This window comes from Cetorhinus maximus, chromosome 13, assembly GCF_964194155.1.
Source record: "Cetorhinus maximus chromosome 13, sCetMax3.hap1.1, whole genome shotgun sequence".
NCBI lineage: Eukaryota > Metazoa > Chordata > Chondrichthyes > Lamniformes > Cetorhinidae > Cetorhinus > Cetorhinus maximus.
This window is the reverse complement of record NC_135891.1, coordinates 56,331,017-56,343,354: the sequence shown is the minus strand read 5'-3', so window position 1 is coordinate 56,343,354 and position 12,338 is coordinate 56,331,017. Positions and strand designations below refer to the sequence as shown.

The 12,338-nt window shown below is 47.5% G+C and overlaps 1 protein-coding gene across 5 annotated transcripts in view; it reads left to right on the top strand.

Moving 5' to 3' along the window:
* Window positions 1–12,338, top strand: part of znf335 (zinc finger protein 335) — an 84,722-nt gene that overhangs the window by 28,332 nt on the left and 44,052 nt on the right. For 4 of the 5 annotated variants that reach the window (XM_078555406.1, XM_078555403.1, XM_078555405.1 and 1 more), the window contains 2 exons: window positions 362–438; window positions 10,350–10,515. In XM_078555406.1, the coding sequence (XP_078411532.1) occupies window positions 362–438; window positions 10,350–10,515 (243 nt within the window). The remainder of the gene's footprint in view (window positions 1–361; window positions 439–10,349; window positions 10,516–12,338) is intronic. The other variant, XM_078555404.1, reaches the window with a different exon arrangement.

The window sequence follows — 12,338 nt, the reverse complement described above, 5'->3', positions numbered from 1 at the left end:
CGGTGAGATTGTGGCTGACCTGTATCTAATCTCCATCTACCTGCTTTGGTCCTGTAACCCTGAATATCTTTGCCTAATGAAAATCAATTAATTTGGGGCGGGTTGGGGAGAGAGTTCCAGATGCCACTACTCTTTATGAAGAAGTGCTTTCTGACATCACCCATGAACAGTCTAATTTAAAAGTTATGCTCCCTTCTTCTGCAGTCCCCCACCAGTGGAAATAATTTCCCTGGATCTACCCTCTCGACTCCTTTGATCGTCTGAAATACTTCATTAAGTTAGCCTTTAATCTTATATATTCAAGGGAATACAAACTTAATTTAATGAAGCCTTTCCTCATAATGTAATTATTTTATTTCAGTGTGGGAAATCTTTTAAGAAGAGGTACACATTCAAAATGCATCTGCTAACCCACATTCAGGCTCTTGGAAACAGCAGGTAGGTCTGACTTCTACAGTTGCATTGTGCTGCAGCATAACATGTGCCTCAGCATGGTACTGATTATCTTAGTGTGGTGCATTGAGGAAAAAGCCTTTATACCAAAGCAGAGTCTGAAATAACTTGCTTCCCACAGCCACTAAGCCATGTTGGTGAAATGTTGCATAATCTTGTACCTCACTCTGCACACTTCCCAGTCACACATGTGCACCTAGATTGAGAGTGTTGACAGGATACTCAGGCATTGGTGTGCATTACAGCCAAGCGCAATCAAGTCCTTGCCTGACATCCAAATGTGAAACTTTTCTCATAGGATCACTCGGGTGATGGTTAGGGGCAGGAACTCTGCATTTTTTTTTGTCGTCCTAGTCCCAAGGTGGCAAAGCCAGTTGGAGCATATTCTCTGCATTGTGTCAGCAGCTCTGGGCTGCTCCTTCCCTACTCTGTGGTGTACCGTTGACTCTGGTTGCTTCCTCCTGCTTCCTGAGCTCCCCTAACAACCAAACTGCTGGACCGCTTTTGCCGTGTTCCCTCAGCTGCAAGAAATTGAGAGGAAAGTGTTGCTGGGTGAGCAAAAGGAAAACAAGAATAAAACTATACACTAAGAGGGAAAAGAAAGTAAAAGAGCAAAGAGGGATGGTAAAAGTGGAAAAGAACGAAAGAGGGGAATGAGGGAGTAGTGTGGCAGTAGATAGAGAAATGGCTTCTACGGAGAAATTAAATCAATTTTGTGACTGTTGGAGGTTTGGAACACATTTTGCTCCAGACCTCAGTGACATGTTGAGAGGGAGCTACTTAGAATGAGAGAAGATATGGGAAACATTGAATGCTAAACATAAAGACAGAGTAGGGTTCCCAACTGTGATTAAGTGTATTCCTGGAGGTTTCACCACATAACTTGGCCCACACTCCACCCATTAGTTGGCCAATACATCCATCCTTGTGGCGTATTGCCTTCCTATGCCAATTGGAAAGCAAAAATACTCATTACACAATTGGATGATGCTTGACTGTTAACCAAACAGCCTTTTCTTCCCATTTGCAACATATTTAAAAGAAAATGACAACAAAAAACATTTTTTTTAAAATGTCCCGATTATTTTTCTTCAGGGCTGCACAGAGTTGTGTCCTGGAGATTGATTGTCAATTCCTGGAGGCTCGAGGCCAATCCTAGAGAGTTGGCAACCTCAAAGAGAGTTATAAAAATAGACCTGAATGAGATAGAAAGTTAAACAGTAAAACATGAGCAGGAGGTAGCAGAAGAATCAAGATAGAGGCAATTTTTATAAACAGTATAGCACAGTCAGTATTTATTTCAAATGCAGATGCAGCTTTGTATTTCTGCCAGTAGATGGAGGTACTGCATTTCCTAAATTTCATTTATTATACTCCTGTAACACAGTTCTTGCTTGTTGGTATATATAGTTCAACTCTTGGAATTCACTGTGGTGTACTGTTTACGGTATGGTTACGTGTATGTGCCCTCTTTCTTTAACTTTGGATGCTGAACTCATTGGGTGGAAATGTGACTTTATCCTTTCTTGTTGATTTTGTTCTCATTGTGTAAGAGGTCTTGTCCCCTAACCATAGAACCTAGCAGGGCCAGGGTTTGGAGGTCTTGCAAAACTTAACAGCAGGATCGCATTATTGTTTTTACACATCTGTTTTCTGACCAGCAGCTGGTCAGATTGACTCCTGGCTGATGGCCAGGAGAGAATACAATAGAATGAATCATAAAATCGTAGAATAGTTACAGAACAAGAGGCCATTCAGCCCATCATGTCCACAGCAGGAGCGCAGCTGGGGGACCCTTGGGAACAGTCCCTGGTAGCTGGGACTGGGGGAAGGTCAGAATGGGAAAAGAAAGAACAACCGGCGCAAAGGGGAGGTGATTAGGCTGGGGGGAGATTGAAAGCTTCCTTGAGAAGCGGGTGTTGGTGGGGGCAGTCCGACTCATGGTCTGCAAGGATTACTGGAAAAGACACTTACTTTGTGGATTCACCAACTCTCTCCTCCCTTTCACTACTAGATTTCCTGAGCCTGAGGAAACCAGTGCAGAAACAGTAAAGATAGCAACTGGTGTCTGCATGAAAGTTAGGAAAGATGTCGAGTAATGCTTTCTTTATCTGCTGTAACATTGTACCTTACTTCAACCACAGAGGAGACCCTCATAATATCACTGTGGTGCAGTAATTACCCTTAGCTCCCACTGATCCCTGACCTATTTTGCTCCACCCCCTCTTAAACAGTATAAAATACATTCACATTCTACTTCAGCTTTGCAGAAGGGTCATATGGACTTGAATCGTTAGCTCTGTTTCCCTCTCCACAGATGCTGCCAGACCTGCTGAGTTTTTCCAGCATTTTCTGTTTTCATTATTGCATTTTCTGTTTGCCACACTGATTCTCAATAATCTGAGTTGAACCGTGGGCTCATCTGCTAAAAACTGGGTTGAGATTCCCCATGATGGTTCCTTACAGATTGAGGAGTTGACCCTATTGTTTGTGAACATTATGGGTGGAATTTTCCCGCATTTGCACGAAGTGCGGTGGCAGGTGGGTAAAATTCTGTTTTACCCACCGGCCGCGATGGCGAGTTTTCACGCCATATCGTCCCAAACCAGCCTCATTAGTTATGCATTCCCGGGAAACACGCTGTTTCCATGGCGGGCGGGTTTTCATTTGCCCATCATCACGCCGGGCACCATGTTTAAAGTCCAGCTGCAAGCCCAGCGCTCATTGCTTCCAGCTCACCACTGCTGCCTGGGAGACATGGCCAGCAAAGGGAAAAAGACTGCAACACCCACCCCCCACCCCACTTCGATGACGGGTCCTTCAAATGACTTCTGGATGCCGAGGCCCGCCGGGATGTCCTGTACCTCCGCTCTGGCCACAGGATGGGCAGCAATGTGACCAACCCAGCTTGGGAGCCAGTGGCAGCAGTAGTCAGCGCCAATGCCATTCAGAAGAGGACAGCCGCCCAGTGGCGCAAGAGGATGAATGATCTCCTCCAGGGCAAGTCACTCTTCTCATCACTCTCAACTCTCGCACTCACAAACCCATCACACATCCACAGGGCCCTCACTCACTGTCGGTTCAAGGGACATCACCATTCACTCTCTCACATACGTTGTCATTGTCCTCATCCCGTCCATGGGACCATTTGCCACCCACACAGGCCAGGCTTACTTATCATCTGGCCTGGCAGGTGTCTTGCTCACTCTTTCTCCATCTCTATCCATGCAGGACAAGCTGGCACACAACAAGAGAGAGAAGTCACAGACCGGTGGCAGAATGCCCGAAATTAAAGTCCTCATGGACTTTGAAAACAGAGCCATCCAGCTGTCTGGCGATGACCGGGACCGGTCCTGTGTTGATGGTGAGGTCAGTGCTGCTCTACCAAGTGAAGATCCAGCAGTGCAACATCCATCAGACAGCCATGCTGTGAGTGATGTGTCCTCTTTCACAGGCCACCGCCATGCACTAATTATCTCTCCTTGCTTTTGCAGGCACGTCTACCAAACAGCCGATAGAGTCCATGACCCAGGGTCTCCAATCAAGCCCCAGGGAAACCTCTGGAGAAGAATCTGGAGGCACCCTCCCTGAAGTCCCATCACAGTGCTCACCCACACCCTCCATCAGCACACAGAGACACACACCTTGTTGGGACCTAGCTTTGGAGTAGCCCCGGGACCACAACCTGGTGAGCACTTCGCACTGTCTGATCCACATCAGGCGGCGACAGGGACTTGCCAGGTGTCTGGCACTCGGAGGGCTGCTGGAGGCCAGAGTGTTGCTGCGTCCGAGTCATATGACAAGCATTGGACTCGGTCATGTCACAGTTGCTTAAACTGCAAAAGCAAGCTCGGGAACATCAGGAAAGGATGTCCGCTACACTCCTCTGACTGCAGGGCACAATGGAAGAGTCCGTCTGCCTTCAGGCTCAGGTGATAGCTCTGGCATGCCAATGCACTGAGGTCAACACTGGTAGGATGGCAGCTGCCATGGAGACCTGGGTCCAGGACTTCACTCCTCTACTGCTGCGCAGGCTGAACTCCATCATTGATGCCATAGTTGGCCTCCAACAGTGTGTATGTGAGAGGGGCGCTGGGCAGCTCGATCTCACTCCAGCTACTCCTGCTCCTCAAGGAGTCAGCCTGGAGCCCCTGGGCACCCATAGGGAGGAGAATCAGCAGGTGCACACTCGGGGCCCATCCATCCAGATAACTCAGAGTGTCCAGCAATTCCAACCACCTCTGCCTGTGACCTCAGCAGCTCCAGCTCCACAGGCCAAGGAGGGTGCCACTGCCACACAGCATGACCCCAAAAGCAGGCCGGGGCCCTCCAAGTCTCGGCCCTCCAGAGGACGCCCGCCAAAGTCATCACAGACAGGGTATCGCAGTCAGCAGGCTGCCTTCACTTCCACTGTGGATGTCCAGGGAGCACCAAGATGAAGTGGCAGGGTTAGTAAAGTTAAGGAGAATTAGTTGCACAACCTGGGCACGGGTGTTAATCACCTGTATTTACTGTTCACTATTGTCAAAAAAACTCCCAAGAATGTCTCCCTGCCTATGGCTCCTTGTTCTGATGAGCAGTGTTCTTGTCACTCGGATGTGAAACATTTCTGCACAAGATAAAGGCAGGTGCCTCAGTCCAGAGCCTCTTCTCTGTGCTCTGTGCAGCCTTCAGACCAAAGTGATGGTCCGGCCTCTCACTCCCTGCAAACATTATTGATGCCTGCACCTCAGCGGTGCTTGTCATTGCTGCCAGAATGTGGTGGGCAGGTACCACAGAGTTCTCTTATTCTCTCGATGTGCTCTGAGCACCTTTTAAGCAAGGGATGTCGCCCATCTCTTCAGCATCTGTGACCACTGATGCTGTGCTCCAGCTCCTGAAGGGCTCAGGTGCTGAAGGCAGACAAAGCATCAGAACTTCTAAAGTTTCACAGCTGTGTCTTTATGATATGACCCTGATCACAGAGCAGAAGCAAGCTACCCTCAGCCAGACAAGAGTCAAATGTTCTCAGAGGCTATGTGAAGATTTATGGAGTGTCCTCACTGCATGTCGTCGTCATCATCATCCTCCTGCAATCGAGCGACTATTAGGGCCTCCGCCACCTCTCCAAGACAGGAGCATTCTCGGAGGGTATTCATGCTGCCATAAGCCAGGCTGGAGTCAAACTTTCACATATGCGATGTGAGGATCTGTGGGGTCTCCTCACTGCATGTCGTCATCATCCTCCACAAATCTAGCAGCTATGAAGGCCACCCAAGCGCGCCTGCCTTGTCTAGCCAGTGAGGACCTCATCCCCATCGTCGTTGCCTTCGAGGACCTCCTCACCCTCAAACCAGTCAGCGTCGTTCTCATCAGAGGAGATGTGCAGCTCCTCCATCTCTTTCTCAGCCAACTTGTCTCCCCATTGGAGTGCCAGGTTGTAAAGGGCACAACAGGCAACGATGATGCATGACACCCTCTGCGGACTGTATTGCAGGGCTCCACCACACTGGTTCAGGCACTGGAACTTCATCTTCAGCATCCCGATGGTCTGCTTCACCAAGTTGCGAGCTGCAGCATGAGCTTCTTTTATACTATCTCTCTCTGCTGCAGTCTGAGCCCGCTGCATGGGTGTCATCAGCCACGGCCTCTGCGGGTAGCCCTTGTCCCTGAGGAACCATCCCTGCAGCTTCTGTGGACCCTGGAAGACTCCAGGGATCTGTGACCGACTGAGGATGTAGGCGTCGTGCACGCTCCCTGGAAACCCTGCACACACGCCTGCAGGATGCATTTCTGGTGGTCACATACACCCCCAGTTCCACTCCAGTGAGTGGAATCCCTTGCGGTTGATGTAGCCCACTGTGCGCAGCGACAGAGACCTAAGCGTCACATGGGTGCAGTCAATCACACCCTGCACCTGTGGGAATCCCGAAATCTTGGAGAATCCAATGGCCCTTGCATCCTGGCTGTCCCGGTGCCGGGTGAAATGCATAAAGTTGTGTGCCCTCGGGAAGATGGCATCCATGACCTCAAGGATGCATTTGTGGGTGGCGGCTTGTGATATCCCACAGAGGTCACCTTTGGAGCCCTGAAAGGAGCCACTAGCATAAAAATTGAGCGCCACGGTCACTTTTACAGCTGCTGGCAGTGGATACCCTCCATGTCCCCTTGGCGCCAAGTCCTGCAGTAAGTGAGCACTTGGAAAACAGTGGCAGAATCTGACAGAGTCAGCATAGGTTTATGAAAGGGAAATCATGCTTGACAAGTCTATTGGAATTTTTCGAGGATGTAACTAGTAGAGTTGATGAGGGGGAGCCAGTGGATGTGGTTTATTTGGACTTTCAGGAGGCTTTCGACAAAGTCCCACAGAAGAGATTAGCGTGTAAGATTAAAGCACATGGGATTGGGGTAGTGTATTAAGATGGATAGAAAACTGGTTGGCAGACAGGAAACAGAGTAGGAATAAACGGGTCTTTTTCCGAACGGCAGGCAGTAACTAATGGGGTACCGCAGGGATTGGTGCTGGGACCCCAGCTATTCGCAATATATATTAATGATTTAGATGAGGGAACTAAATGTAATATCTCCAAATTTGCAGATGGCACAAAGCTGGGTGGGAGAGTGAACTGTGAGGAGGATGCAGAGATGCTTCAGTGTGATTTGGACAAGCTGAGTGAGTAGGCAAATACATGGCAGATGCAGTATAGTGTGGATAAATGTGAGGTTATCCACTTTGGTAGCAAAAACAGGAAAGCAGATTACTGTCTGAATGGCTATAAATTGAGAGAGGGGAATGTGTATCAAGACCTGGGTGTCCTCGTACACCAGTCACTGAAAGTAAGCATGCAGGTGCAGCAGGTGGTAAAGAAGGCAAATGGTATGTTGGCCTTCATAGCAAGAGGATTCGAGTACAGGAGCAGGGATGTCTTGCTGCAATTATACAGGGCCTTGGTGAGACTACATCTGGATTATTGTGTGCAGTTTTGGTGGTCTTATCTGAGGAGGGATGTTCTTGCTATGGAGGGATTGCAGCGAAGGTTTACCAGACTGATTTCTGGGATGGCGGGACTGACATATGAGGAGAGATTGAGTCAGCTAGGATTATATTCGCTGAAGTTCAGAAGAATGAGGGGGGAGTCTCATAGAAACCTATAAAATTCTAACAGGATTAGACAGGGTAGATGCAGGAAGGATATTCCCGATGGTGGGGGAGTCCAGAACCAGGGGTCACAGTCTGAGGATACAGGGTAGACCATTTAGGACTGAGATGAGGAGAAATGTCTTCACCCAGAGAGTGGTGAGCCTGTGGAATTCGCTACCACAGAAAGTAGTTGAGGCCAAAACATTGTATGTTTTCAAGAAGGAGTTAGATATAGCTCTTAGGGAGAAAGGGATCAAAGGGTATGGGGAGAAAGCAGGAGCAGGCTATTGAGTTGGATGATCAGCCATGATCATAATGAATGGTGGAGCAGGCTTGAAGGGCCGAATGGCCTACTCCCGCTCCTATTTTCTACGTTTCTATGTGAACGACCAGATTCCTAGACATGTGCAGTCGTCGATGACAATAGTTCTCGGTCATCTGCGGGAATGTTAGACGATGTCTATAGACCCTGGGTGTCACTAGGCGCCAACCAGCCATGGCTCGCTGTCACTCCTGGGCAGCTTGTGCTGGAGCCCCAGCTGCCCCTTCTTCCTGAGGTTGCTGCTCCTGCCTTTGCGTGGCCAGGAGCTTCAGTTGCTCTCTCCTCTGTCTTCTTCGCTCTCTGTCAGCCATCATTCATACAGCTAGGTCACCAGGCTCCATGCTTCTGATGCGGTCCTCCTGCGGCATGAAAGAGAGAGAGATACGTGGTTAGCATGGGTGTACTTAGCACCTTTCCTGGCCCTGTGTGACAGCCCCTTAATGCTTCCCAGTGCTGGCCACCCCTTGGATGGCCATAGATCAGGGTGCTGTATGGCTGCCCTGTCAGCCTGCGACATGGGGGAGACAGCTCCTAACCAGGATGCTGAGATTGCAAGGGGCTGTGAGCGTCTCCAGCAGTGACTGCTACATGGCCAGTGTTGGTGAGGAGATTGTACAACGTGTGTAGTCCAACTGCTACACGGTCCAATAAAGTGGTGGCGGACTCGCAGTCTGTGCGGGGGATGGGGGTGTAAGGCCTGGGGCGCTTGGTGCTACTTTGGTGCCTCCGCATTGCTTGTCTGGACGGGCAGGCAGAGGAATGGTTAGTTTATACAGGTGACCCTACTGCGTGGCCACTTGCCTCACCTATCCTGCCCCCCATCTCGATTTATTGTCTGGGATCCAACGCCAGGGCAGCAGTTGACCGCCCCGCCCCGGACAACAGTCACCTCCGAGGCTGGGCACCAGCAGTCCCCTCCCCACCCCCCACCCCGCATTCCAGCTCCGACAACAGTTGCCAGTGTGGCAGAGTGGCACTTCAGCCCTGTGCCCCTGAAGCCTGCAAATCAAGGGTGACCCTGGCAAGCTCTGCAGAACGATGCTGTTCACTCACCTCCAGTCCCCCCGAAGTGAAGGCCGCCAAGTGCACATCGCCTGTGCACTGTCGTGAAACACGTCGACGTGCTTTCCTGCCGACGCGGACGGATGATCCGGCGGGGGTGCAAGAGCCTGGTGGGATGGCCTTTTAATGATATGCTGATGTATTACAGTGAGCTCCCCGACGACCGTCGGCGGGCTGAGCGGACGATCGCGACCTGCCTTCCCGCTGTCGTGAAACCGATCGCACTATCTTGTCCGTGCATGCCACATATCACGCCTGCTACCAGCAGGCACGGAATATTCCACCCTATGTCTGAGACTTCTGTTTAAAGTTCATTTGCTGCAAAGCACGCCAGGGTTTAGTTTAACTACTGAACAATGTTTAGCACTTTTGTTATTTTGCATAAGCATTAAATTTGTGTGGGTGAGCAATTTCACATTAGACTCATAGAAATTTACAGCACAGGGAGTGGCCATTCAATCCATCATATCCTTGCCAGCTTGAGTAAAGTTATCCTGCCTAATCCCACTTTCCAGCTCTTGGTCCATAGCCATGTAGGTTACAGCACTTCAAGCGCATATTCAAGTATTTCTTAAAATGCAATGAGTTTCTGTCTCTACCTAATCCTTCTGTCGATTGCTTTCGGTCTATGCCTCCAGGTTATTCACCTCTCTGACAGTGAAATCGGTCCTTACTATCCATTTCATTTTAGTCTCTAATTCTAAATCTCCCCTCCGAAAACAACCCCAACCTATCCAATATACCTTCAGAGTTAAAATTCTTCATTCTTGCAATATCCCCATAAATCTCCTCTGCATACTCTCTGGTGAAATCATATCCTTCCAGTAATGTGCTGACCAGAGTTGCTTGCAGTACCCTAGCTGTGGCCTATCTAGTGTTTTATATAGTTCTAGCATAACCCCATTGCTCTGATATCCTATGCCTTGGCTAATGAAGCAAAGAATCCTGTATGCCTTCTTAACTGCCTTATCTACCTGACCTGCTTTGTTCAGTGATCTGCGAACATGCACACCAGGATCCCTCTGTTTCAACCATTTATTTTGCATTCCCTTCCCTTGTTTTCCCTTCCTAAATGCATAACCTCATACTTCTCTGGCTTGAATTCCATTTTCCATTCTGGCCACCTGACTAGTTCATTGATATTTTCCTGCAGACTACAGCTTTCTTCTTCATTATCAACCACATGGTCAACTTTTGAATTCTCTGCAAATTTCTGAATTATGCCCCCAACATTCAAGTCTAAATCATTGATATATAATTGATGTCAGTGCGTTATTCTCTCAAATTTATTTTATAAAATATGTATATATATTTTCAGTCCAGTAGGTGTACTCTGGTTAGACAATGAGCAGTGTTTGTTTTCCTGTATTTAATCTTTGTTTTGCTTTCTAGATTTAAATGTGAATTCTGTGACTATGTCTGTGAGAACAAGAAGCTCCTCCTTAACCACCAGCTTTCGCATACCACAGATAAACCATTTAAATGTGACTTCTGCAAGTACTCCACCATTAAAGAAGACTTTCTGGTTTCTCATGTTGCCATTAAACACACAGGTGAGGTGAGAGATAGGGTTTCTCTGTTGCTTCTTAGCTCTTTGTCACCTTCAGACAGGAAATTTCTTTGAAGAGAAAGGTGCTTTAAACAAAAGGCACATGTAGCAGGTCCCTAACACACCACCACTCCCACCCACCTCCAACAAAGTAGTTGGAAAACTCTGTTTAGTCAATCATATTTAAAACACTTCCATAATGCTTTTTATTGGCAGGGAGATGAAACAATGCAGACCTTTGTAGTTATTTGGTGTTGGGATCAGGAGTGAAGTTGATTCTCTCACAGTCAGATCAAGAACACTTAGCTAGAGCCAGTCTGTTGAATACACCCTTTTTTTTTCTGGCCAGTGGGTCTCCTGGAGATTAATTTTTAAGGAACAAAATTGATGCTGTCTCCTTGAGGAAAGGTGTATTTTCTCTAACTTTTTCCTCCCTCTAATTCTTTTAGGAGAAAATACTCAACAATGAAATAATAATCAATCCCACCAAACCCTCCCCTCTCCTGGGCTAATATTTCCCTTCAAAGAAAGGATATAATTTCATTTTTTTTCAAGCAAACATGAAGTTTTTGAACCATGATGTTTATACATACGAAATAGGAGCAGGAGTAGGCCACTTGGCCTGTCAAGCCTGCTCCGCCATAGCTGATCTGATTGTAAACTCCTGCCTACCCCTGGTAACCTTTCACCCCCTTGTTAATCAAGAACCTATCTAGCTCTGCCTTTAAAAATGTTCAAAGACCCTGATTCCACTGACTTTTAAGGAAGAGAGTTCCAAAGACTCATGACCCACTAAGAGAGAGAATTTCTCCCCATCTCTGTCTTAAATGAGCGACCTTTTATTTTTAAACCGTGACCCCTAGTTCTAGATTCTCCCACAAAAGGAAACATTCTCTCCACATCCACTCTGTCAAGACCCCTCAGGATCTTAAAGGTTTTGATCAAGTCACCTCTTACTCTTCTAAACTCCAATGGATACAAGCCTAACCTGTCCAACCTTTCCTCATAAGACAACCCACCCATTCCTGGTATTAGCCTAGTAAACCTTCTCTGAAGTGCTTCTAATGCATTTACAGCTTTCCTTAAATAAGGAGACCAATACTGTACACCGTACTCTGGATGTGGTCTCACCAGTGCCCTGTACAACTGATGCATAGGCTCCCTACTTTGGTATTCAGTTTCCCTCGTAGTAAATGATAACATTCTATTTACCTGCTGTACCTGCATACTAGCCTTTTGTGATTCATGCATTAGGACACCCAGATCCCTCTGGATCTCAGCTCTGCAATCTCTCACCATTTAGATAATACGCTTCCTTTTTATTCTTCCTGTCAAAATGGACAATTTCAAATTTGCCCACATTATACTCTATTTGCCAGATCTTTGCCCACTCACTTAACCTATCTATGTCATTTTGTAGCCTCCTAACATCCTCCCCACAACGTACTTTCCTACCTATCTTTGTCTCATCAGCAAATTTAGCAACCTTTCCTTTGATCCCTTCATCCAAGTCATTTATATAAATTGTAAAAAGTTGAAGCACCAGCACTGATCCCTGTGACACACCACTCATTACATCCTGCCAACCAGAAAAATACCCATTTATGGCTACCCTCTGTTTCCTGTTAGCTAGCCAATCTTCTATCCATGCCAATATATTACCCTCTACATAATAAGCATTTATCTTCAGCAATAGCCTTTGATGTGGCACCTTATCAGATGCCTTCCGGAAATCTAAATACAGTCCATCCACCTTTTATGCACAGTACATGTGACTCCTTCAAAAAAAACTCCATGAAACCATGTTGACTCTTAAAGGAAGCAAAGTATTC